The sequence below is a fragment of the Harmonia axyridis genome, chromosome 3, assembly GCF_914767665.1.
Source record: "Harmonia axyridis chromosome 3, icHarAxyr1.1, whole genome shotgun sequence".
Classification (NCBI taxonomy): domain Eukaryota; kingdom Metazoa; phylum Arthropoda; class Insecta; order Coleoptera; family Coccinellidae; genus Harmonia; species Harmonia axyridis.
In genome coordinates, this window is record NC_059503.1 from 7,300,557 (window position 1) to 7,327,687 (window position 27,131).

The window sequence follows — 27,131 nt, forward strand, 5'->3', positions numbered from 1 at the left end:
TAAAATCAGCCGAAGCTATATCAGGGAAATACTGTGGCTTTACGATAGTTGTTTCAATTGAGCAAAAAAAGTACTGACAATCTGATTTTTCCCGCAGAAATCTATAAAAGAAGCCTTACCTGTTGGAGTTCTGGCAGCCTGCGGCATAATTGGCGGAATATCGGTTTTGTTTTTGCCTGAAACTGGAAGTAAACCTCTCCAAGACACGCTACCAGAGAAGACCACGGAATCGAGGAGAGCCTCTAGAATTTCAAGGTCAATCAACACTTGAGGATTAGGTCTTAAGAATTGATTGATTCCTGGACAGTTGAAATGACAAAGGAAGATCTGAAGTTACCAACGACAATATAAAGTGATACGTTTAAGTGAAATATTAGGTGTACCTAAAGTTTGTGTTTAGTTGAATGCCTTAGTACTTATTTATTTTCTCGTTTTCGAGTGGTATTGAATGTGACTTTTATGTGGCTATTGCTGAATATTCTTCGTCAAGAACAATCGTCGAAGTTCACTGGAGGAGTTTAGTATAGTACTTATTTTTGATATGAAAAATTCCTTTTCTGTCTTGACGTTTTTAAATACGTATTCATATATTTCTATTTTATTCTTTTTTATTGTATGTAAATATGAACAGTTTTCTGTATGTTATACAGGGTATCTTCTAATGTTCATCTTTGATGACCATGTAGAACTTTTTATTTTCGACTAAATGTATGCTCAGATTTTAATTATAATCCATGATATTTATTGTAAGCACACTTCATATTTCATGTTCTGTAATTTGTTGAAATGGTCATCTGGAAATTTTGGGTCTCCCAAAACAGAATGGATTCATTACTTTTTCGAGCAAATAATGAACGACGAATGTAAAATATGTGATGTTGTAGTTTTATAAGATTTTATATATTGATGTTGTTTTAAAATATCATTAAAGATAATAACCAATTTTCTCGATTTTGATTCGTTAATTGAGTTTTTACAAAGACTGTTGAACGAATTAAGCCTCATACATTGATTTATCGAACTGTGGGGACTATTCGAAAGCCCGTTAGATGGCGCTTACCTTGCTCAATACTCTGTAAAACGTTACCGCTCGGGATATACAAGATGACTAAAAAGTAACTGCTGGTCAGCTGGTCATTACTCTATGAATTGAGAGTTCTAGTTGAAATTTAAATAGGACTTTCTTTCAAGTAAATTATTTTCTTTCTCAAATCCATTCGGATATAAAATTTGTTAAACTCAATTTTTTCATTTATTTTTGAAAATTCTAAACGAGTTGGAATAATGTTCGTTCGAATTTTGTACTTAAAAGATTTCCAATATTTACATATTTTTGTTGAGTTCCTTCAATGCGTCCCTCAGTTGCGTAGTTTTTGGGGGTATCATATCTTCAGTCTCATGAATTTTCTGATTTTTCATATTGCAAAAGGAGATCGAATAAATATTATTGATTACTGTGATCCAAATTTTTTGTGCCTCGATAACCTTGAAGTCATTTTTCTCAAGAACGGTGAGTCCTACCGGCTTTCAATAAGGGAACTTTTGTTGTGAAGAAAAGTCAGAAAAATCTGGAAAGAGCTCTAAATAGCCCCTATCCTCATCAGCGTCAAGATGACTGAAGTCACGATACCCCCGAAAACTACGCCACTGGGCCATTTTGGGAACTCAACAAAGGGCAACCCAAAATACATCCTTCGAAGTGTCAAATTATACTCTATGATTTTTCGCTCGGTCGGAGGAAAAAGGTAAGCCTTTTTTCTTTTCCATACGATTTTTTCGGAAATATTTCGTTGTATAAACTTTTCATGACAGTAATTAACATATCAGAAAAATAATTATCCAATTTAGTGCAGTCGTTTGGACGTGATGCCCTTATATAATATACATAGATCTTCTTTTATGTATAGATTGACATTTTTTCCTTGACTTCGCATAATAAGGAATCCTCAATTTAAATTATTACTGCACCTGCAAATTTAAAATCAATTATTATGGGTTTAATTCGAGATGTTTTCATATCAGTAGCAGTCACTATTCAAATTCAATTTTCAAAAAAGGTAAAATCGTTAAAATAGCATCGTTACGGCTGCACAAAGTGACAACAGCGCATCTTGAACAACTTATCCAAGGCAAAATATAAACAGATAAGAAGTTTGTTCCGAAAAGATTTGATATCCTTTTCTTTCCATGTAATCTGCTGTCGATGTTGCCATGTTTGGTGACATGGAAAATTTTAAATTTTGAATCCCCATACTCATTTTGCCCTTTTAGGTAAAAATTTTTCAAAAATGAAACGTTGAAATAGTATGTCTGAAACGTTTTAACGATGTCGCATACCTAATTTTCGTTTGAAATAAAAAAGCAATCTATGGAACTATTAATACAAGATCACAGAAAGGGATACCTATGGGTTTATTTTTGGGGAATTTAGGCCTATTTTCCATAGCGATAATAGACATTGATGACATAAAGCAGCACAGTAAAACGTCAAACCTTATTTCGAAATATCCTAATAAATACCGGAACTAACCCAGGATATATCTCAATTCTAAATATAGACATAAAGATGCGCTTGTCGAAATTCCTTTCCTTCGCCCACATCCAAAATAGGTCCAATTTTTATTGATCCATCGTAGGCGGCTGTTGACTGAGGGTTGCCAACCCCTAGGTGCTGCAAATTCCCCTGAACTTTGCGATCAATACGATCATATGTTATGTCCAGCTCACTCCGTCTGCAGGTGACATCTTCAGACTTAAAACATGTGAAGTTTTTATAAATCCTTTTAAGAGAATAGTCATCCTCCAGAGTCAAAGGTATGGAAAAATTTAAATTATTTAATGGACAATTAAATATATTTCAATATCACTCCTCAGTTATTTCTGGTCAAGAACACTAGAAAGATGCGCAATACTTCAATCTCTGATTTATTAATTGAAGAGTTCGATTGATATCTGGTCATACTTTAAAGATATTTGTATTTGATGTTAATTGTCCAAATTATTCAAGATTCTTAGCTAATAAAATAGGGAACAAATAAATAAAAAAGGTCTCTTCGAATAAAGTTGTTTTTCTGATTCAGATGTTGGAAGGAGCTGTAGCAAGAATACTTAACCAGCTTTTGGGTAAATATGTGGTTGACCTGGACACTGAAAATCTAAATGTAGGCATATTTTCTGGACTGGTTCAGCTCACAGATCTCAAGCTCAAACCTGAAGCCTTGGTACGTTAAAAAAATTCAAAAAAAAAAAAGTTTTAACATACTATTTTTCCATTTCTAGTACGATCTCAACCTGCCCATAGAAGTAGTAGCAGGCACGATAGGAAAACTGTCTATGCAGATACCATGGACTACCATATGGGACACTACAACAATCATAAACATCGAAGATATCTTCATACTGGCAAATCCGGTGATCAATGGGAACCCTTATGATGAGGAGAAGGATAAAAGGTTGAAAAGGGCTCAGAAGAGGAAGGCTTTGGCAGATTTGGACTCTGAAAGTCATTTCATTGGAGGTCCATCTTCATTTTCGGAGCATTTAGTGTCGAATATTTTGAATAACCTGCAACTGAATATTTCACGTATTCATATTCGTTATGAGGATAAGGTTAGCTGCCAGTATCCTTTAGCTGCAGGAATAACCATCTATAATATATCAGCAGAAACAACAAATAGGTGAGTTGAGTAGTTAAAATATTCAAATTATTATAATCTAGTCTGGTGATAAATACGTTGGCCAATGTATTCCTGCATTATTAACTCTAAAAAAAACACCCTGTATTTATTCCACCGAATAAAACAATTTGAATTTTTTTTTGGAGCATTTGAAAATTTTCTCCTTTTAGAATCACCGTTTTTTTGTGGAAATTCTTGTACAATAAATTTATCTTCACATAATTAGCACTTATGGTGATATCTTATGAAATATAAAATAATGGTGAAATAGATTTGTAATAATTAATAATTGGAAATTGTTCGAATAACATTTCATGAATATTTTAGTGATGATACTTTATATCTCAAGTCAGACACTGAAAAATTGCTGCAAATTCTATAGATTCATTATTTTCCTATTGATATAAAAATGAGAGAAATACTAATGAATTTAGGTGCCTTTCAGCGCTGGTTCATTAATCCGCCAATTGAACCTTTGGAGACCACATATATACGGTCACGTGGTCTCCAAGTGTACAATTGGTTCATTAATGAACGAGCTCTAAAAGCACCTGACTTCACGTCAGTACTTTCTTTATTTTTTTGAGGAATTCTTATCGAATTTCATATGATTCTGATGATGCTATCAGTATGAAATCTTGCATGAAGCTTGCAAGAGCATGAAATTGATATTCTTCAAATAGTCACATCAAAAATTTCAACTCGGATCTGTTGTTACTGAAATATTAGTTTTTTTTCGAAATTATGGTGGAATTTTAAAGGTTCTGATGAAGTTGTCAACAAGAAATTTCAAATGAAGTTTAATATGATTATTCTAAATACATACGTACCGAGTTTTTCACCATAATTTGACCCCCCCTTTGACTTTGTTACTGAAAGAGGCACAAAAAAAAGTTTTTTACAAAAGTTTCACGAAATCGACATGTGTAATCTGAACTCGATTGGAGTTGTTATAACTCATATATTGTGTATTACTTTCCCAATATTCTAGTTTTTCAAATTCTCATTATTTATCCAATTGTTAATTCTCGTTTCAATCGAAATGTTAGAACAGCCTTACTTACAAAACCCAATCAATGAACATTCAAGATCTGAACCTTCCTGCAACCTACCTAGCAAATTTTCCTGTCTTAAAATTCGAAAAATGCAGACATTGTAACGAAATGAAAACGACACTCAAAAATTATTAGAATTAAAATATTCTATCCTTTTTTTTCGAAAATGACATTAAATTTGTACCAAATAATAAAGTAAATTTAAATCATACCTAGGTCTCTAAAATTAAAATGGTACTTAGTAATGCCATATTTTTAGCAAATGGAAGAGCGCACCAAACGATAGCAATAAAGAAAAAAATTACTATCTCGTAAAAATCGAATCAATGTTAGTTTATTGGGACCAGGACGTGAACATAAAAAAATGGGATTTTCCTTCAGACTATTACACCTGGAAGAACTTAATGGTGTGCAGCGTCCAAAATTACTCTTTCGTAAACGAAAACTTTGACTTCTGTAAGTAGCTTAATCAACATTCCAAGACAACCAACTCAAATATTCTTCTTCACAGTATTAAGACCAACCAACTGCAAGTTCAAAATAACGATGGATAAGTCAAATACTGGCAACATCCAGAAAATACTGGGCGATTTCAACATCCAAGATTTCCATATGCAGATGCATAAAAAGCAATATGACTCCATCTGTTCCACTATTGATTCCTTGGGAAGGATGTACTTGAGTTGGGAGTTCTTGGGCATAAGGCCCAAAGAAAGAATCAAGCAAAATAGGAAAATTTGGTGGAAGTATGCCTATTATTGTGTTATGGAGCAGAGGGTGAGGCCTTACAAGTGGAAGTCTATCAAGAAAACTAGGAATTATTACAGGAACTACGTTGAGACTTATAAGCAGATCATACAGAATCCAAATGATACAGAGTTAAAGATGGATTTGCAGAAGCATGAAGACCAGTTGTCCATAATCAATGTAGTTATTGCAAGGCAACATTCTAGGCTTCTGGTGAGTATCTAAACTTGAATTTATAAAATAATTCTGGCCTTAACACTGAACCTTGGGGAACTCCATAAAATTCAATATTTATAACTTATTTGGTCAGAAATGCAATACAAATATTCAATTTGAAAGCCTGCAACATAGAACATAAGGTCGAGAAATTCATTATCCTGATTTGTCCTTGTAATTTTGAAGCTCTTCTAGTTCTCACATATTCTAACTTCTTCTTATGACTTCCCAATTAAATATTGTGAATTTGTATGCATATTTCAGATGAAGTCAACAAGTATTGGAGAGAAAAACTTCTGGTCAATGTTACCTTCACCAGAACGTTTGATTCTATGCGAGAAAATTGGATTCTTCAACAAATCACCAGAAGATCGACCTGAAATAGGTAAAAACCTAAAGTCCCCACACACGGCGAGATTTTCATTCATTCTCATTGCCAGATCACAAAATCAACTTTCGAGTAGGAAACCTATACTTCGCCCTCTTAGACGAAGAGAGAGAGGTAGCCATCTTAACTGCTACACAGGCAAACCTTACGTGGATTCCCAATTTTACCGACAATCTCTTCAATTTCCATTTCAAAGTAGAAGGTATGGTATTAGAGGGCAACTCTGAAGATGGTAAACTGGTCACTCTGATATCCTCCGAGCATTTGAGCACTAGTCCAGCGTATTTCTTGCGTGTGGATTTCACCAAACTGCCAGAAGATTCTAAAGCTTCTTACAAACTAAAGGTCACCATGGATTCTGTGGAGATGGTCTACAACGAGGTTTGTATGAAGAAGAACTCAAGACAATCATTTGAGTTATCTTTTTGTCCTTGTAGTATTCGTTTGAGTATCTTTGGGGGTATTTGGAGAGTAGATACTTTGGAGGTGTGACAGATTTACCACGGTTATTTTCTTCAGGTAGTAAATTGTTAGAGGATAAATTAAGGAACAAATGGGACTTAGAATTCAACGTTAAAGTCCCTTTCCTTGTTATACCAGACTCTGGAAATATTTTAGAGTGAGTGTTTGAATTTCTGATCGCGCTACAAAGACCAACTTGGCTTTTTTCAACATTTTTTCAGTGCTGACAATATTCTGATCATCGACCTAGGCAAACATCTGGTTCTGACTGAAGTCTGCCAGAAAACAGAGATAGACGAATGTGCAACACTAATGGAACTGGAAGAACAGCTATATACAAAACTCACAATAGAATCTAGTGATATACAAGTACTTCTCTGTGATAGTAGTGATAATTGGAGAGATGCTAGAAACGAAAACGATTCAGATCTTCACATAGTTCCTAAATGTGGCTTCAGTGCAACGACGGCCTACTGCGTTCAATCATTAAAATCAATACCAAAGCAAGTATCCAACCCATTGAATAGAGTTGAATTTACGTTATCCTAATACGTAATGATTTTCAGCTTCAAATTTAGCGTGAATTTCTCGAATTTGAAACTGAATATATCAGAAAGAAAGATTGGAATACTTTTGGGATATATGAACTTTAATGAGCCTCAAGATGATGCTATACAATCTACTTTGAGGAAGTTGGCATGGGGTAAGAAGGATCGTGTCACAGTTACCTACTCCATCGACTACTTGAGTAAGGTCCAAAGGAAAGTAACCGTACAAGAAAATGCAATACATATTAGAAGACGAAGTAAAGCAGACAAGTGCAATAAAGCTGCTCAAAATGTCAGCAGGTAAGGCTATTAGACTTTAGATCTCAATGTAAGGTAGAAAACTATTATCTCATCTTAGGACAACTGGACAAGATCGAACCAAAGATCAGCACCATGAAAGTTGGGCTAGAGTGGTAGACCTACCAGGTCTTGACGACAATATATCTCCAAATAACAACATCCAAACGCTCTGTAGGTTCATAATCAATGAGGTATACAGGGTATTCCACTATGGTTCTTTGAATGTTAATTTCTGTTTTCTCTTACAGATTTGTATAGTTTTCTCAAAGTCTAGTGATACTGTAGATCGTCAGTATCTTGTTCTGAGGGTCGGTTTGGTAACTATGGACTTGGCTCTTATGACTTATGGACCAGCCTATCAACTATCCGTCAACACTATTCTGCTGACTGATAAATTGCATACAACTTCCAGTGGTCAGTATTTGGACATCCTGTATAGTCCGCTACCTTCAAATATCGATATATGCACAGTTCTGTACAGAATGGTAAGGGTCATCCACATAATATTACAATAATCAACAGAATGATCTTCTCAAAGCGAGCCCAGTGTCTTATCAACTAAATTTTTTCCAGGTGTCAGCAGATTGCCCAGACTTCTGGAGTCATTTTCACGGTGTTGAAACCTCTCTGGTCGCAGATTTTGGGAATCTTAACTTGTTGTTGCATCAAGAATCGATACATACTCTAATCAAATACTCAAAATACTTCATTGACAAGTAAGTTCTCTAGAATTAATTTTATTCAGATTCTCCAGCTATGAAGATAATCCATCTTTCAGAATAAGACCTCTAGTACCTTCCTCCTTCAAATCTTCGATATTGGGTCTTGGCACAAGAATAAAAAATGTGGTGCATAAGAATACTAATGTGCCAGTTCCTACAGGCTCCATAAAATTCTCGCATTCTGCAAGACTGATGGACTTCAACATTAGGATCTGTGATTCGGATTTTGATATTATCAATATTACGTTGTCAGGTTTAGAAATGGACTTTTTATTCAGGGCCAATGAACGTTTTGTGTTCAGATCATTCTTGAGTAAAATCTTGGTCGAACATCTTTCCGAAATCACTCTTTATAATAAGGTAAGAAAAGTTGATTTGGCATAAGTGTCATCTGTGGGAGTTTGTATAAAAAATAATTATCCAAACAGATATTATACACAGAAGAGGACAAGGTTTTCGAGTTGAAATACGTGAGGCATGCATCAAATTACAAGAATATGCACGATATATCACCAGGTAGAGATGATACCTTCTCAGATGGCAGTTTCAAATTCCATTTAGGACAACTACACTTTACATTTTTGTACAAGCTTATAGTCCAAGTACAGGTGAGGTGATTACAATAACAATGTTTTTGAATTAACAATCTCCCATTTATAGAGATTTATAGTGAATTTGGAAGCTTTAATCTACGTGAATAAAGTACTAACTTTCCTCAAAAAAGCTGTAAGGCATGCAACCGAAACATTCCAAAAAAGCAGCAGAGTACACTTGTCGCTCAATCTTTGTGGTCCTATATTTTTGTTTCCACAGAAATCTTCTTCTCCTAATGTCCTAGTCATTGACACTGGTACGTGAAACAATCTGAGTGTAAAAATCTGCTAACATTTTTATTGTAGGTGATTTTCACGTGGAAAACTTTTTCAAAGAAGGACTTAATGACATTGTAGAGAATATATTATTGAAATGGGGCGATATCACTGTATCTAGGGGTGTTATGTCGTTAACAGCTACGCTACAAATGCAAGTAAGCCCATTCTTAGAACAAAATAAAGACCTTGATTATACCTACTACTTCAACCATTTCAGGAACCTCTTATTGAACCTTTTCAACTCAACGTAGACATCAAAAAGTTCACCAACGAGAAAACAAGACTGAAGTCTTGGGAGATTGACGGTATAATTGATATTATAGAAGTCACATTGGGCCAGAAGGACTTAAATACCATTTTATCGATCTATACAGAAAACATAGGAGAAGGCAGAATAATTGATATGCTACCAGTTTCTACAGAGATCGAAGAGAATATCCCAGAGAACGATGACACGGTGAAAAATTTGGAAGCCTTCTTCTGCGAGCCCAGACAAAGAAATGTAGTAGCCAAATTTGCCATGGATGGCTTAAAATTATCCCTATTTTTCGATTCTGGAGAACTGTTAAGTTCACCAGTGAGGGACCTGAATCACGGTATGTGCAAATTCGAGATATGCGATCTCAGTTTGTACTCCGTGTCTTACACTGATGGCAGCTTGGATGGTAAATTGTCAGTGGATGGTGTTACAATTACTGAGATTGGTCCAAATTCTAACTCATACGACAGGGGGTAAGTTGTACAGGGTGTCACTGAGCATGTTTTGCATGATTGCTCTGGTTTTTTTTTGCGTGCCACACCCTGTAGTTTCTTTCATCACCTTGTGTTTTTCTCAATTTGATTTTTCAGAATTCTACAATCCCCTATCGACGAAAACAAGAACAATAACTGCAATATAACCGTGAACAAACCTCCTATTATCGATATCACGTACCACCAGAACACAAACAATGATAAATCCATGGACATAATCGTAGGTAGATTGGGCTTGAATCTATCCATACCTTTCTGTGAGAAATTAGCCATGTTCATCCTGGAATGTCTACCAAGAGACGTCGATATAGGCTTTATAAACCACGGTTATGAAGCAGAACCTACAGTCGAAACTGAGGAAAAGATACCACCAAGCAGAGGTCTCACCGTATCCTTCAGACTTAACAAACCAGAACTGGTATTTTTTGTGGAATCGACTTCCAACACCAAAAGGTACTTTGTCACTAAATGTGAAGTGTTAGCTGACTATTCACGTCATGCAAACCGTTTGAACTTCGCCATATCACTATCTGGTCTTCACACTCTCTTCTATGACCTTGGCAATCAGTACTTAGATCCCTATGTTGTCCTAAGACACTGCGACATAGAAATCTGTAAGAATTACTCGGAAGATAAGGGCACGTCAATCTCAGCCTCCATTTCTTCCATCTACATTCAGATTTGTAGTGCTGTTGTTCACTCCATGAATGATATCTTGAATGACATCTGCGAACACTTCAAAGTACCCTTGGAAGAGATGAGCAACCTGAAGATGAAGCGAGAAAATTCAGTGAACGAAGAAATCGAGGACCTTTGGGAACCAAAAAAACTGAACGATTACGTTTTAAAGTACTCCGACTGCGCCGAGATATTCACAAAGAGAAGCAACACTCATGAGGTGCTCATAATTCCAAGATTCGATATCATAGTCATCTTTGAAATGGAGGAAATTCAAGCTTTGCTCATCAAATCCTCGATTGAAGCTACAGTGTACAACTGGTCGGAGATTTTGAATAGCACTTGCGAGGTGACTTTGCAAGCCAACTATTTCAACGAGAAATTACAGTGTTGGGAACCACTGATCGACCCAGTGGTCATCGATGAAGGTGAGTATAAGCCTTGGGAAATATTGATCAAAGTTTTCCAAGATAAAGCTTTGCCGATGTTGAACAATGAGGAGGTTAAGAAGAAAAAGAAAAGGGTTCCCAAACTTAAGGCATCATGTACAACAACTGAAGACGAGGATTCTGGCGATGATATGATGTTCTTGGAGCCCATCAACAACTTCCCAACCAGGAACAACAGGAGGGTTAAAAACAGTCTTTCTACATTTCTGGATGATTCTGATTCCGAAAATGAAGAAGGGACCATGGAGAAGCTGGCAGCAGCCATTTCAGACTTGTTCACAGGTAAGGAGATCCTTAATTTTGAAGCAAGCAATATAAATTACTTCTTATGAAGGTGATTGGAATGAAAATGAAGATAGCGAAATCGAACCATCAAGCGAAAGTGAAGACTCTGATGAAGAAATAAAATCTCCAGAGCCTGAAGAAGACTACAACTACAAAAAAGCTCTATACTTCCTCTTAGATTCGAAAGAAGTTCTCAACATCACCTTGACTCCAACTGTTTTGAAACTGTTGAAAGACATGTTCACTCTCTATTCTACGAAAACTCTTTCGATTATCAACGATAGGAGTGCAATAAATTTAGTGAATGATATTGGACCAAAATCTCGTGTTGAATTATACGAAAAATGCTCCTCAGATGGGAAGGAAGAGGAAGATATTTTGATTTGCGTGAAGACTTTCGAAAATCTTGATTCAGTGCCAAATAGTCCTTTAAAGAATAACTTTTCGCAATATTTAAACGATATCAATAATGACAAAGATAGGTAAGGGAAGTGAAACTAGAAGTTTCTCAATTCTGTAAATTTTTCTTTTTGTAGCAATTCGTCAGAACAGCAGTACGAGAGTGTTTATGATTTTCGAACCATCTCCACTTTACAATTTCCTCAAGAAACTACCAGTGATCTCTATGAAAGAATAAATAAACACTATCTCAAAATATACGTACCAAACTTCCTTCACCTCCAAACGAATTGCTCCAAAAGCAACTGGACAAAGCTGCTCAAACTGCAACCCGAAGTTCCAATGAACCAGGAGTTTTACTTAGTGGCCAAGCACACTATGGGCAAAAATGGTAGGAACCTGATGGTCGGCTCACCTTTAAATGTTAGTCAAGAATTAAACGACCAAGATGTTTCGGAAATCTAAACAATTTTTTCCAGATTAAGAATGAGACCTGCTATGCTATCAATATTCTATATCAACCATCTATCTTGCAACAGTTGAACTTGGAGCCTGTTGGGGATATGACGAATCCTTTCGAAACCACAATGAGAATCGCCATTTTGGAACCTCATGAAGAATTCAATGTACCTTTGTTCATAGCTTGTTATTGTAAGCTATTCATTCAACCTGCATATGCTGAGTAAGTAAAAAACTAAAAAAGTATTTCGCTGTATAAGTACAATGTTTTAGGGGTAACTACGAATCTTCGGCAATATGGTGGAAAGATTTAACATCAGAATTAGACTCCCCGTTCAATCTTGTCTGTAAGAAGAAAGATTCAGACAAATCTGAAATTTTTGCCTTGAGGATATCGATGAGAAAAAACTTGCACTTTCAAAAATCGAATATACCACAACTACCAAACTATATTATTTCTCTCCTACCACCTTTGGTCATCACCAACTACCTCCCATATACCATTACCATAACCACTGATATTTTAAAGCAGAATATAAAGATTGAACCAGGAGAGAGAAGTAGTCTGTACAACTTGGATATTTCAAATGATCAGAAACTTCACGTAACGGTGAAGTGTGGTACAGAAATATGGATTGGATTCTTCACTTTAACAACCCATTTGGACGAGAAGTTCTTTGTCTTATCGTCTTCAACGTCAGGAAGCAACAAATTACTTGCTCTAAATGTTAGAGCAGAAAGAGAAAAAAGCTGTCAGATATTCATATATACCTCCTATTGGATTGTTAACAAGACTGGTCTACCATTGAAGATGAAGGTTGTAATCAACATTCAAATAAAATTCTATCCCCTACATGTTTTGTAATTCCAGGCTTCTGCAAGCAGTACCATAATGGAAAGCACTTCCAACGACATACTCCTCTTCACATACAAAAGACATGGAAGACAAACTTTGAGTATAAAAGTCTACGATTCAAATTGGTCCAATGAGTTTGGTTTAGAATGTGCTGGTACTACTGGTTTGGTTGTTTGTAAAGACAATGAGAGGAAGAAAAAGTACCTCTTCTTTCTTACTATAAGCTTAAGTAAAATGTGCCCAAGGCTTACAAAGGTTGTGACATTGCTTCCTAGTTTTCTTATTCGAAACGAAACTACAAAGCATTTGAGGTAAGGAAGTTGATTGCATTGATATTTTTGCTCTAAAGTTGAAACTTACTCAGTGTATGTCGAATGTCCTTATCTATTTTCCAGAATAATGGAGGAAAATGAAAAAACTGACCTCTGGAATGATATAGCTCCCCAGCAAACTATAACCTTTTGGCCAGAAACATCATCAATGCAGATGTATGTGAAATACCGCCAAAGCAAAGTTATTTCTCAAGCATTTTTCATATCCACCGCCCACAAAACAGTACTAAGAATGGATAAAGGTGTAAGTTAAAGAATATAGTTTTTATCGGTTGAAAAAATCATTGAATTTCTAGGGTGCAATAACAGTTGAAGTTACAGGGGGAGTAACAGATTCTTTCAAAATAATATTTTACGATTTTACACCTGGTGATGCCCCTGTTCTAGTACAAAACTACTGCTCAGATCTATTCCTAAAGATTCAACAAAAAGAGCAGAGCCAAGTAACTCTGTTGAGCCCTTATCATTCCCTTCTATATACTTGGGATGATCCAACGAGGTTGAGGCAATTAGTGTGGAATGTTTACAACAACAAAGGTAATGGGTTTCCTTTGGACATATTCAAAGATGGGTAAGTGGTGTACCACAGGAGGCGATGTTTGTCCCAAATAAATTCACACGAGTTGACTTATTTTAGGTTTGGGGAGGAGAGAATAAGGTTTCATAGCGTAACACCCTCAACAACAACCACCGTATCGTCTAGCGAAGACTCTGACAGTTCCGACAGCGTCAGAACAACGCTAAACAAGAAAATCCGAAGAAACAAAGTAGTAATTTACTGGCTTTGTTTCCGAAACGGTTATCAAAGAACACTTTTGTTCACACAAGAATTCAGGATTTATAATCACGTCCTGAAGACTGTTTTTCAGGAGAAATGCAACATGGAAATGCTTTTGTCTATGTCCTCCTTTGGCCTCTCGATGTTTACCTCGGAAAATTCAAGAAAGGAAAAGGTGTACTTGGCTTTATCAGACATGCCAGCTGTATGGGAGGTCAATGTAGGGCACAGATGGAAAACCTTGACACTAGAACTAGCTTCTTGGATCGAGGACAAGTACAAACTGCAGTACAAAAAATGTCAACTAAAAGACTATATTCACATCGATTTCGAGAAGATGTTTATGTTGAAACCGTTTTTCGCTGAATTGAGAAGAACTTACAACCCAGCTGTTTATTTTCATATGAGGAGAGGAAACAGGGAACAATATTACAATTTAAAATTGCACGCTTTACAAATGGACAATAAAGAAAGCAACTCTATAGTTTTGCAACCGATGCCTAGTTTAGGATTAAATAGTTATGATCCATTTTTGGACCTAACTGTTTCTAAGACTGTTACGAAGAATTGCGGTATATATAGATATGTTAAAGTAGCTATTGGAGATTTTTATCTAAACGTTGAAAGTGATCTACTTACTGAACTCAATCGTCTCATCAGTTACGGAAGAAAATTTTCGGAAGACGATGAGCACACCTACGCTAATGATATGGCTCTCATTCATCTACCAGTAGATAGTTTTAAAGCAAACGTGAGTTAACTCAGTAAACAACAAGAAAACTTTGGATTATCTGAATGGAATCACAATTAATAATGTTTTCTAATGCTTACAATTTTCCAAAAACTTTAGTTCTTTTATTAAAGGTGAGGTAGATAAATCTGGTTGAGAAATTGTAAGTCCTAGGTGATCCCAGGTTATCTTGATATTCTTGCAATGAACATCAGAAAATTTTTAAAATTTTTCAGAGATCGAACCAATACACAATTGTCGAGAATTTCCAGTTGAATGGTTTCAATATAAGATTGAACATTATCAACAGAAGTCAAATAGGAGTGGTGAACAGCAATATCAACTTCAACAAATTCTTGAACTTCCTTTTTCCATTGAATATTTCGCCTTACATGCCACAAGAAGGAGTTCATCACAAGTAAATTTTTCCCTACCATTCTTAAAAAGTAGTCCAATTCGATCTACATATTTGCAGGATTTCCTCCATAGAAGAATTCAACATTATCGACTCATTCTGGAATGTTCTTGGCAATATTTTTCAAAAAACAATGACGCAGTTCCTACAACAATATTATTCTCACGTATTGGGATTACAAGTGTTAGTTAACACCTTTGCAATTCAGTCGTTCGCAGCTATAGCAGTAAGTATTCGATGAAGCAGTAATAAAACGGGTCCATGATGATTACCTTGCAGAACACCCCTTGCGATCCGGCTCTAATGGCTTCTATACTGTATCAAGGATCCAGATGTCTACTGGGACATGTCAACATGTCCCCAGCTGCTTTGGAACAAAGCATCATCGACATCTTCGCCAATCAAAGTGTAGAATACATACAGAGGATTCGAAGACATGGGTCTTACCAAAAATCTGATGTTATACCAAGAAGCATAACTTCTCCTTGTAGAAATTTCCACTCAGGAGTTCCGATAGCCCTAAATCAATTGATTGTAAGAGGCCAAGGTGGTAAGTTCCAGATTACTCAGTGTTGGGATTGTAATAGCATCAGTTATCTTCAGCTGGGGTCAATAATGATGGGGAAATGTTCTTCCGTACAACTGGTAAGGTTCTGTTGTCACTTGTAACAAGACATCCTGATGACAAGACAGACTGTGTGGAGCTGGCAAGAGAAGCACTGAAGAGAGCCTCTATTCTTGGGGAACCAATAAGGATTCATCAACGTCTCATCAGATACAGAAATAGAAATATTGTAGGTCTTGAGTTAGCAAGGTTTCTAGAGACAATTCAGAACTGTTGTTTTACAGGGATTAAGGCCAATGTCGACATATGAATCCCTGGGTCAGTATCTTTTGGAAACAGTGGGCAATTCGAGATTCAGTAATGACAGCTATTGGGCCCATGGAGCTATAGACAAAATTGGGAAGTCGATATTACTCATTTCCTTGCAGTAAGTTCAATAGAAAATATGTGTTTTGAAAAATCAAGGTCAGGAATTTGTCATTTATAGTTGAAAAAAGGTTGAACATGCTACGAATGATTATACAAGTTTTAATAACGCTTGGACAACAAAAATTATATGATCTTGTTACCTGTTCTTTAAGAAAAAATTTTGCTTTCATCTGAAATACCTATATTATACAATTAATTTTAAAAAGTGGCTAATCCTATTATTCTGAGTTCAATTACTGACAAGAACACCCGATGTTTACTCAGATTCCATACGTTAGTAATTACATATTTTATGACTTGATGAAAGTTGGTTTATAGACTTTGCTAATCGAAATCGCAAACACAATCAAAGTTTCGATTATTCATGATTCTATTGTGGACATTGTTAGGTTTATCTCAGCGTCTTCAATAGATTTTCCACTCAAGTGAACTCTTCAGATACAATGAGGCATTAGTAGCTATTGTTATATTTTTCTTCAATTATACAAGTGTCACGGTGTTTTTCTGGTTGTTGAATCTAAGAATTAATTTGAATTCATTCCTTTCTTATAGAACTTTCCACTTTCTAAAGGGTATATTAAAAAAGTGTAGTCCATGAATTATTTCTCCCCGTATTCTTAAAGGAGCACTGATTTTGTTACAACAATTTCTAAACGTTGTTGAAGCATGTATCTTTCCGTGTATAAATAACATAACCTACTGAACACGAATGACATAATAAATGTCAATAAATAACACAGTGTTGCCATTAGAACCATTTTAAATTGTGTCGTTCATATTGAAAAACACTTTTTATTATTAACTGGTATATCTTTTCAAAAATTCTGCAATGAATGACTGGAGAATTTTTTCCTAGACATCTCGTAAAAATCAACAAATGCCGAATATGGGGGCCTTGGGAAGTAGAATGGACCATAGAACTGGACGATATAGTGAGCATGCCTCAAGCAGTGAATGCTGAAATGATTTTAACACTAAGACCGGTACTGCTCAAGTTTTTCAAACTCAAAAAAATCGTACTTATAACTGATTTTTTTTTTCAGAACAAGCACAGGGTTTCTGAGGAATTGAAAATACATGGTGATAAAGATGCACTTGCTTGGCTGAGAGAAAAAATTGAACAAGCTATAATAGTCAGTATGGAAGATAAATCTTGGTCTGTTACTGACAAATAATAATAGATAAATTGGTTGTATTAGTAAGAATATGATATATATTTTATGTGATGCGAATGTTATTGAATTAAATACTCGAATTCTTGTAGAATTATTACCAGGTTCTTCCAATAATCCTTATACAAGTCCACCAAAAATGTGTGAATATTTGTCCTTGAGAAAGTTTTATAACGCATCGTTCATTTCGATGTTTTTGCACCGATATGCAACAATGGTTGAAATATAGATTCATCACTACACTTCTGCATTCCAAAGCGACCAACATTTCAAATCAGCTGGCAAGGTTGTGGCATCCGTAGTTTGGAAATTATTCATTGACTATATTAACAAAGATCACAGATCAGAAATTAATATTACATGAATGTTGTTGAATCTATTGAGTGCAGAAATTAAAAAAAAAGTCTTCAAATGCAGAATTTCATCAAGACAATGTACCTTGTCACAAATCGATGAAAACCAGAAAACCATGGCCAAATTGAACGAATTGCGCTTCCAACTACTTGGCCAGCCAGCTTATTCTCCAGATCTGACCCTAAGTGATTACTCACTTTTTTCAGACCTCAAAAAAATGCTCCAGGGCATGAAATTTGGCTCTAATGAAGACAAAGTTTTCTACAGAAATCTTCTACTAGTCTCATTTTGATGAAATTTGTACTTTCTTACTAAACATATGTATTTTTTCGTATTACCAGGTTGATTGAAAAAATCAATATAATAAAATTTCTACCAGCAACTCGTAAAAGTTTTGTATAGGCCATATTTTTTTAGGGAAACACAAACCAAAATTGACCGGAATTCCACAAAGCCAGGCAAGCGTGTCAAAAATCAACCTAATTACAATCAGAATTGAAATTAATTCATTAATCGCTTATTAAATAACTTTCCTCGGAATTTATCAGTAATAAACTGGAATAACGTATTGTGATATAATGGTTCTTTCAAGTGCTATTCTTTGATAATCATTCAACCGCTGTCCCGGATAGGTAAGAGTGAAAGTGGACCTCTCCTTTAAATGCCAATGAGGAATAAACCCATTGTGAATAAATGATGAGACCATTCCTGCGAAAATCTTTATGGAAATATATGGTAATCTCTACTCTGGATTCCAGGTAAGTTCAAGTTCTTCTATCGAAGGAAACTGGTTCTATTGTCCATCAAATCCAAAAATAGCAATTTTTTCTGCATTTTATGCGGTTCATAGTTTCATCAGAACTAGTATTTCATAGTCTGAGAATATTTTATATGATCCTCAATTTTTATCAAAAATTATCTTCGACTCAAGTCTGGTATTATGAAAAATCCATATGACCATTTCTTCCAAACTATCGAACAGATTTTGCCACAATAACCCTCAAAATACAAGGATCTTAGTTGTACGAACAAACAAAAAATTTCTTTGAAAAATTAAAAATACGAATTTCACAAAGTATAAGCTAAAAAATTAAAAGCCGAAATTATTCAAAAAATTTCATAGCTTCAAAATCACAATTGATTATTATAAAAAGTTGCAGACAGTCTACTGAGATCTTTTTCTTTCTCGATCTGATTTAATCTGACCACTACGCTGACGCAAAATGTCAAATACATCGTAAAACAAGCAACTCATTTGGACCAAAGGTTAATGTTCTCGAAATTAATCGAAGAAATGTCTTCAGGCGAATCATATAACATCTTCAAATCTTTTGATAATTTTCCATTATCTTCGCAACCTAAATTTTTCACGCTCTCGAACGCATAAGTGACACTTATGACACAGGAGAATTTCATCTCTTTATTGGGAATCATCTTGAAATCTGGTGAGTTTCATTCAAATATTGATCAGTTCGTATCTTTCAAAAGTTCTCTTGAATCTCATCCTAAAAATTTTAAACATACAGGGCTCAGACAAAATCAATACGATGAGTGTCACTTATGTGAAGAAACATTTCACCTTTGCACTAATTGAATATTGATGAATTATCTCATTACTTACTAGAATTATTTTTGGTAGTTTGGCTCTTATTTGAAAAATTCATGATTATTTGTTCTTCCATTAGAAAACTGGACAATATTAATATGAAATAAATATATTTAGTTGTTGCTAGAACATTTTCCTTTGATTGTTTGACCCTTATTCGAAAAATGTAAAACCTACAAGGCTTAGACTACATCCTTGCCATAAGTGTCATTAATGTAAACGAGAATTTGAACTTTGAATTTCTTTTTTTGGTTGCTTCAGAAAAACGAATCATGGACTTGGACTAGGTCAAGATCAAGATGAAAACGAAGATAGAGGAGCTCAGAAAGACATATTTCGCTGATAGTGTCTTGAGCCGGCTGTGAAAGTTTGTGGCAGGAGATAGGCTTGGTTCTGGCTGCAGAACTCGATATCGCAAGTGGGGTGAGGCAACTATATATTCTTTTTAACAAAATATTCGAACCAGTTTCAATACGGTCTTCGAAACATATCATGTTACAATAGTTTTCTTGGTTTTTTTTTTACCCATACAGCTCCAAGATGAAATTGTGTTGTGCGATAGCTTGTTTTCTCTTTGTGGTGAGTTTTGAATAACCCTATGGATTTTGTGGTAGTTGAAAAAGTGCCGATGAGCTACATGAGTTCCGTGAATAAAGAAAAAAAAAATACTGCAAATTTTTGAATAATGTTCATTATTTTTCCATCGAATTTGTTGAGTAATTTGAATTGAATATTGGAGGCAATGCAGATGCATTGATCCTACTATAATTCAGAAAGCTAAAATTCAAAAAGGAAGATTTGAAAATATTGAAGCCAAACAATCATTACACTGAAAAGATGTGCTGTTACAACAATGCTGAATAATCTTAGCCCTAATAGTTTAAGATTTTTTGAACATTTTATTTTTATTTTTGATCGTATTTTCTTGGATTCATACCGGGCGCTTAATATTCATTCGAATTTTTATATTTATTACTTTTTTTTTTTTTGATATTCGGTTATAAAAGAAAAAACAATATTGCGTATAATTTGCAGTGTTTTTTTGGATTTTTGTGTGTATTGAATTCTGATATTTCTTATGTCATTTGTGTTCAGCAGATCATACCATTGAATCATGGAAAGATACACGTTTCAACAACGTTTAGAAATTGATAAATGGACATTATTGAGTTAATCGATTCACTTTCCATCGTATTGTAGACCCACTGAACACAAATGGCATTAAAAATTTCAAAAAATAATACACAGTGTTTCACATTTCAAATTCTTTCAATTCTATTCGAAAACCCTATAGTTGATTATCGACATGTATCCAATACATACACTTTCAAGATTTGAATTAATTCAATATACGTTTCCTATTGGAAAGTAAGATAGCAATCTCTCAAATAAGCGAGAGTCACAATGCTTTGAATTAAAAGTAGCTAAAGTGGTACTTCAGCTAAAGACGTATAATCATAATTCTCATCTCAGATAATAAGCACTATCAGAAAGCAGGTTGATATTTGATGGAGAAACGTCTTCTCAATTCATTATTTGTAAAAGTGACAAGAATAATTTTTTAAGAACGTGAAATCTATAAAAAAACCACCATATCCTTTTCATGAAATTTTCTATGATCAATTCGCACATTTTCGGCTGTATGTCTTCGAGAACTTCAGGAATTCCTTCTTCAAGATCTTGAATCGATTGGCATAGACCTTATCACTCACGTGGCCTCATAGAAAAAAGTCTGAAGGTATTAAATCACAAGATTTTGGTGGCCAGGAAACTTTTCTTGCAAAAAACCTACCAAACATTACACGTTGAGAATGAAGAGGCATTTTTGGATTTTCCGAGCACCAAATGTAACAATTCTGACAATTTTGAGGACCCAGTTGGCGAAGATACGACGTCGCTGGTGATCTACCGGCTTGAGTTTTTGTGTTATTTGACTTTAAAAGCCTTGAAACCTCAATATTTATACAAAATACAGTGCAATGTCGTTTATGGAATTCCCAAGATCACGAGGTACCAACAAACCTAGATTTTCGTCAACACTACGAGCTACAGCAGCAATAATTTCAGTTATTATTAAGCGATGCACACAGTTTCGATTCTTCAAATCACTATTTTCCACCAATTTCACTATTTTCGGCAGAGAAAGTGCTACACGACGACCCAAAAGTGCTCTAATTTTGTGAACCATTTTTGTAATGAATTTTAACAATTTCAAAGCACTGTTGAAGCGTGTATCTTTGCATTTTTAGTAATAACGTAGATTTTACTTGTTAAATGTCAAAAGATGACAGCTTCAAAAGGGACATCTGCCAAGATGGCGTGCTATTCGCTTTTTGGAAAACCCTTCATTGCGAAACTTTTTTGAGGAGATGAATTATTCGAAAAAACGTCAATTATTACGATCGGTGAAACATATGTCCACGCCTAGAGGGCATCTTATGGAAACGCCTCATTCAATTAACCAGACGTTACGTTTATTTCGATTTTTACGTAATACCAACATTTCGATATGCTTTCTCGGCAAGCGTTCTACTTTCTTCATGATCAAAACTTCAGTTTTATAACAAGTCGAAATGTTGTCAATACCATGTGAACCAACTGGAATTAACAACACAAATATGTTAATAACTACTGTCCTATCCAGTTCAGTTGTGAAATGAGAAAATAAATCGTGGTGTTGCATTATTGATCTTAGGAATTTGCCTCAATCAATTGAATGACGAATGAATTGAATATGTTCAAGTGTGAGTAATTCTTAGCTTGTCTCAAAATAGGGTATCTAATAAGATTGCATAAGTCTCATTTCTATAAACAAAAAAAAAACTGAATTGATTTGCATTAATTCAGCAAGATATATATTGGAGAAAATTAGTTGGTATTATGACTTACCAGCTCTGCAAATATTGTCGTTTACATAAGAATTGTTCGTTTATGAATTCAAAACCAAATGTATCCATTTCTGCATATCCTAAAGTGCTTTCCAATAAGAGATTTCATTTTAATATTAACAAAAACGAATATATTTCACGCTGAATCAATGGATGTTCATTTTATTGTAAAGAGGAAGGTATACCATTAAAGATGGAAAACGATATCAGCCAAATAATTCTTTAATTTTAATTTAATGATTTTCATAAAAATTTTCAAGAGCAATTCGTACATTTGCGGCTGAATGTCTTCGATAACTTCACGAATTCCATCTTTAAGGTCTTGAATGGATTGTGGAACATTGGCATAGACCTTATCTTTCACGTGACTCCAAAGAAAAAAGTCTTAAGATGTTAAATCATAAAACCTCGGTGACAATTCTGATCACCTCTTTGAGAACACAGGGCCATGAAGTTTTCCTTGCGAACTGCGATTGATTTATTGCTTGTGTGGCACGTAGCGACTTCTTGTTAGAAATGAACATCAATAAATTCTAATTCTAGCCATAAAAAAACATTAATCATCATAGCTCATTCCCAATAATCGACAATCCTGGGTTTTCGCCAACACTACGGGCAACAGCAGCAATATTCTCAGTTGTTCTTGAACTTCACTTCACTATCCCGTCCCAACATCTTTCCACCGGTTTTACTATTTTATTGACCGGGAGTGTAGGTAATTTTAACAATTTCAATGCATTGTTGAAGTTTGTATCGTTCCATTTTTAGAAAGGGCGTTGTTTTCACTTGTCAAATGTCAAAAACTGACAGCTTCGAAAGCGGCAGCTGCCTAGATAGTGGACTATTCAAAATGAAACCTTGTATTATAAAACCCTTTTCTGCATATTTGAAATTATCTGGAAACCAACATTTTGAACGGCCATATTTAAGGAACCCCTAGTCGTATTTTGTTCATTAATCATATACGGGCCGAAAATTACAGACATTGAGATGAATTGATAGGTGTTAAATATGTAATACTACAGACATTTCAATCATTTGGGTAACTGTTCAATGTAGGGCCAGGTCCAATCCAAATATGTGTAGCTACCTGTCTACACCGATAATTTCATAAATTCCACACCTTCTCCAATACCTGGTACTGTTATATATTTCAAGGTTTCCAGTGTGCCGATTCGATAATGTGCAAACTGCAAAGAATGTCACCTTGAGAGTCACAACCAGTAAACTAAATTACAATTAATTCAAAATATTAGAGACTGTAATCTATGGCGATTTCTCCTTTTTCAAATTTAACGAAGTCAATCAATCACTTAATCCAATTATCATCAAGGTTAATAATTTATTTATCGAAAATAATAACTCTATTTTCTTCATTTCATGTCAGATTTGCAGATATATTTACCCATTATTGTTGTTTTTGGGGATGAAATATGTTAATGACCTTGACCTGGTTGGTTTCTTTATATTTGCGATATATCACAAGTTTCAACTTGTTTGTCATAAGTGTCATCGATGTGAGAAATTGAAATAAATCAATTTCAATTTTTTTTTTTCAGATAAGTACAATAAATGCACAGTTACCACCTAGACTGAATATACCAGGGGCAATTCCTATACCTCAAGCTCCCTCAAGACAGATCCCATATAGACAAGGTAGATTGTTACAACAAGAACCTCAGCCGCAGATCTATCAAAGACAGAGAAGACCAAATCAACCAGTTCGCCCAGTAATAGAAGAAGTGGAAGATCAGTCGAATTTTGATGATCAAGTCAATAAATTAGGATTATCAGCACTACACACTGCTGTTAGACAGGCCGAAGAAGAAGAACAAGTGACTGCAAGACCTGTGCAGGCAGTTCAATTCAGACCAGAGAGGTAATATTGAAACTTTGAAAGTTTTATGGAAATGTTGCAACTATTATATCAATTTCAGACCTTTGCCCATATTACGCCAAGATATTAGAGATAACTATCCATCTGAAAGACCTTCTCAAAGGCCAGTAGCAAGGCAACAAGAATACAGGGAGCCACAACAAGTCAGAGTTCAACAAGTAAATATTCTTCTAGCAGTTTTTGTTAAACAATCCGATATATGATCTTTAATTTGAATATACACTAAACATTAAACTTATTTTTTCAGCGACCAGTACAACAGAATAGACCTCAACAAAGGATAGCCTCAAGGCCAGCAGAAGATGAAGAAGATCCCAGAGCACGTAAGCCAGTATCCCAAATTTTGAGAAAGTACAGGACAGACAATGCTGATGGAAGCATAACCTGGGGATTTGAAAATGATGATGGTACATTCAAAGAGGAGAACATTGGTAAGAAATTCGTTTTCTTTCAAATGTCAAGATAGATGGGATTATGCGTATTGAACATATCCCCTTTTAATATGCTCAATAAACATCACTAATAATTTGAGATGATTTAAAAATCTTCTAAATACTTTATTATATCACTTGTATGAAATTCAATATAGATTATAATGAATTCCTTTCTTTGTTTCAGGTGTTGATTGTGTAATTCGTGGGAAATATGGTTATGTTGACCCTGATGGTGTCAAGAGAGAATACAGTTATGAATCTGGTAATCCCTGTGATAAGGTTGAAGAGGAAGAAGAGTTACCCCCACAAATCCAAGGAAGAAAAGAACAACAATATTCCAACCAAGGGAAAAAAATTCAATATAGGCCAATTAGTCAGTAAAATATAAGCAATTTGCCATAATTTTAAGAGTCTCAAACTATTATAGAAAGTTGAAATTTTTTAAACTTGTTGATAATTCTGTTTCCTTTTTATGCTCTTGGCATCAAGGTGTACTGTGTACAGAAGAATAAATGTATATATTTTTTCAGTTTAATTAGAAAATACAATATACAAAATACAATTTACTTATTACGAGATCTTTCATGAGTCATTTTCTCTTCCTTATAAATATTTGAGCATACAATATAATTTCTCAAAACTTTGTACAAGAAATAGTAATTAAAAAACATTATGAACGCTAGGGATACAATGTTATGCCAAAATACAGTCACAAAAATAAGGTAAAGCTGCCATAACACCATCAAACCCTGAACCAAAAGAAGATATTTCAGGATCACTGATGGGTTTTTGAAAAGAGCCTGAAAAAAAATCAGAATTTAATTTCAATTATGCCTAGGCGGTGTAGGACTGTGATAAACTGTGTCTGTATCAAGCTACTGGGGTTTTTTGTCTATTTTTTTTTCTTAAGTTTTGAAACTATAAATCTTCATTTAGTATTGTCACATGAAGAAGATATAGAGAATAACTGTAGATTTTTGCCGTGTATCATTATGATTAGCATTTTTGAAGAGCTTCTGTTGTCTTCTTTTTACAATATTAATAATTTCAACTTACATGAAACCTCAGATATGTGGTACTGCTTGGTTCACTGCAATTGCATTCCCCTTGGGCACGGAACATGTCTTTTCCGTGCCTCACTAAGGCTCCATAAGGATAAAGGGTCTCCTCGTTCCATTTGTTATTAACAGGCATTATATTACGTGTTTCAACTTTGATCCAAGTACCCAGGTGGAGTGCAGATCTGTGAAGTACATCACAATATCTAGGATGTAGTATATGACAACAATAAGCTACAAGGCAGCTCAATAGAACAAACATTGTATGCTGAGTTGCCCAATACATGTCATAGTGAAGATAGTTCTGGAAAATTGAAAGACAGATTAATTGATATACTCATATTTTAGTATAATTTACTAACCGGAGCGAAACAACATGGTACAAAGCCTGCATAATAAGCATTGAGCACACAACTGAATAATATTTGTTTCAATCTACTGTTAAAATTGCTTTTGAGTTTTCCAACTTCTTGTCTTATGTCACCCGCTACCGATGTACAAGCATGTAAAGGTGGTGAGGTCTCAGCATCACAATCAACAAGCTCAAAAAAAGGAGTTATTTTGAAACCAAAAAGTACAAAATAAACAGATATTCTGGAAAACACTGAGTTGAAGAAATTATATTATTACTATTTTTGAATACTCACGGATAATACAAATAGAAAATGTTCATGATTAAATTGTGTTGGACCACAAAGTAAGTACACAGTCCCAGGAGTACAAATAATGTAACAGCTAGAAAAATTCTAAAAACATAGAAGTTGAAAAATGTTATAATATATTAGCATCTTTCAAACCTGTAGAGAAAATTCACCAGGATTTGGTACTTGGGTGGTGCCAAAATGTCAATAATTTTTGTTCCAATCAGATATATTAAACGTCTTGAAAGAAGAATGATGACAAAAGAAACTAGGTATGAGTCAATTAGGTAAAAGTTCTGAAAATTTTTTAAATTCAATTTGAATTGATTTTTCATGTTCATTTATTTCAAACTAACCACTGCTTGACTTATATGAGAATTTGGTCTCCACCAAACTGTATGATAAAGGTGTATGAATTGCAAAGCTGTACACACTGCACTGAAAAAGAACATAAGGAATTCGAAGAAAAATTCTCCATCTGTAGGTATATTTGGAGAAGGATAGTGTTTCGGTGCAGAGGGTTGCTCTAAAGGGGGCACAGTGGGTGGTTTAGACCCTAGAGATGCATATCTGCTTTCCCCCATAAAGCCTGGAATCATGGATGGATCTACATTACGAATATTACGAGGCAGTCTTCTGTTATTTGGCATTTTTAATTTGAATTTTAGGTGAAGTTACAAGATAATTAATTTGGATATAAATTTCACATTTTTTTGTTGTATTGATAAACTTGATTACATTTTTTATAGGTTAGGTTGAAATTGACATTTCGGAAAAACTTCTATTACAGTTTCCCATTCTTTAAAATTTCGGTTTATAATGTTGTAGGATAGATGGCTGTGACGAAAAGAATAGAGAACTGTTATAAAATGTATGACATTTAATAAATATAAAAATATTTGAAAAATTTTATAAATTAAACGCAAGACAATTGTATTGATTTGAATTAAACAAAAACATTAATTA

General features: G+C 34.7%; 4 protein-coding genes across 9 annotated transcripts in view; 3 read left to right on the forward strand and 1 right to left on the reverse strand.

Moving 5' to 3' along the window:
* The window catches only part of LOC123676065 (organic cation transporter protein-like), a 35,669-nt gene extending 34,725 nt beyond the window's left edge, over nucleotides 1–944 (forward strand). For all 6 annotated transcript variants that reach the window (XM_045611734.1, XM_045611731.1, XM_045611733.1 and 3 more), the window contains exon 7: nucleotides 98–944. In XM_045611734.1, the coding sequence (XP_045467690.1) occupies nucleotides 98–271 (174 nt within the window). In that variant the 3' untranslated portion in view covers nucleotides 272–944. The remainder of the gene's footprint in view (nucleotides 1–97) is intronic.
* A 1,629-nt stretch (nucleotides 945–2,573) lies between these two features.
* Nucleotides 2,574–17,384, forward strand: LOC123676066 (vacuolar protein sorting-associated protein 13C-like). Its single transcript, XM_045611738.1, has 34 exons — nucleotides 2,574–2,814; nucleotides 3,081–3,221; nucleotides 3,280–3,677; nucleotides 4,992–5,188; nucleotides 5,244–5,692; nucleotides 5,960–6,080; nucleotides 6,136–6,464; nucleotides 6,521–6,702; nucleotides 6,767–7,048; nucleotides 7,112–7,393; nucleotides 7,452–7,584; nucleotides 7,642–7,878; nucleotides 7,967–8,109; nucleotides 8,172–8,475; nucleotides 8,544–8,723; nucleotides 8,776–8,965; nucleotides 9,015–9,142; nucleotides 9,205–9,719; nucleotides 9,837–11,149; nucleotides 11,202–11,634; nucleotides 11,689–11,974; nucleotides 12,031–12,233; nucleotides 12,284–12,827; nucleotides 12,882–13,177; nucleotides 13,262–13,442; nucleotides 13,495–13,769; nucleotides 13,836–14,727; nucleotides 14,943–15,124; nucleotides 15,182–15,347; nucleotides 15,401–15,671; nucleotides 15,725–15,915; nucleotides 15,971–16,113; nucleotides 16,972–17,098; nucleotides 17,159–17,384. Exons 2-34 carry the CDS (start codon nucleotides 3,081–3,083, stop codon nucleotides 17,288–17,290), a joined length of 9,846 nt encoding a protein of 3,281 aa, XP_045467694.1. The 5' UTR covers nucleotides 2,574–2,814; the 3' UTR covers nucleotides 17,291–17,384.
* A 2,283-nt stretch (nucleotides 17,385–19,667) lies between these two features.
* On the forward strand, nucleotides 19,668–25,032 carry LOC123676068 (putative mediator of RNA polymerase II transcription subunit 12). Its single transcript, XM_045611740.1, has 5 exons — nucleotides 19,668–19,826; nucleotides 23,695–24,014; nucleotides 24,073–24,190; nucleotides 24,280–24,463; nucleotides 24,651–25,032. Exons 1-5 carry the CDS (start codon nucleotides 19,788–19,790, stop codon nucleotides 24,845–24,847), a joined length of 858 nt encoding a protein of 285 aa, XP_045467696.1. The 5' UTR covers nucleotides 19,668–19,787; the 3' UTR covers nucleotides 24,848–25,032.
* LOC123676067 (transmembrane protein 39A) lies at nucleotides 24,984–26,929 on the reverse strand. Its single transcript, XM_045611739.1, has 6 exons — nucleotides 26,522–26,929; nucleotides 26,322–26,461; nucleotides 26,172–26,270; nucleotides 25,887–26,118; nucleotides 25,523–25,828; nucleotides 24,984–25,266 (listed from the first exon to the last, which is right to left on the reverse strand). Exons 1-6 carry the CDS (start codon nucleotides 26,813–26,815, stop codon nucleotides 25,030–25,032), a joined length of 1,308 nt encoding a protein of 435 aa, XP_045467695.1. The 5' UTR covers nucleotides 26,816–26,929; the 3' UTR covers nucleotides 24,984–25,029.
* Between the last annotated feature and the right edge of the window lie 202 nt (nucleotides 26,930–27,131).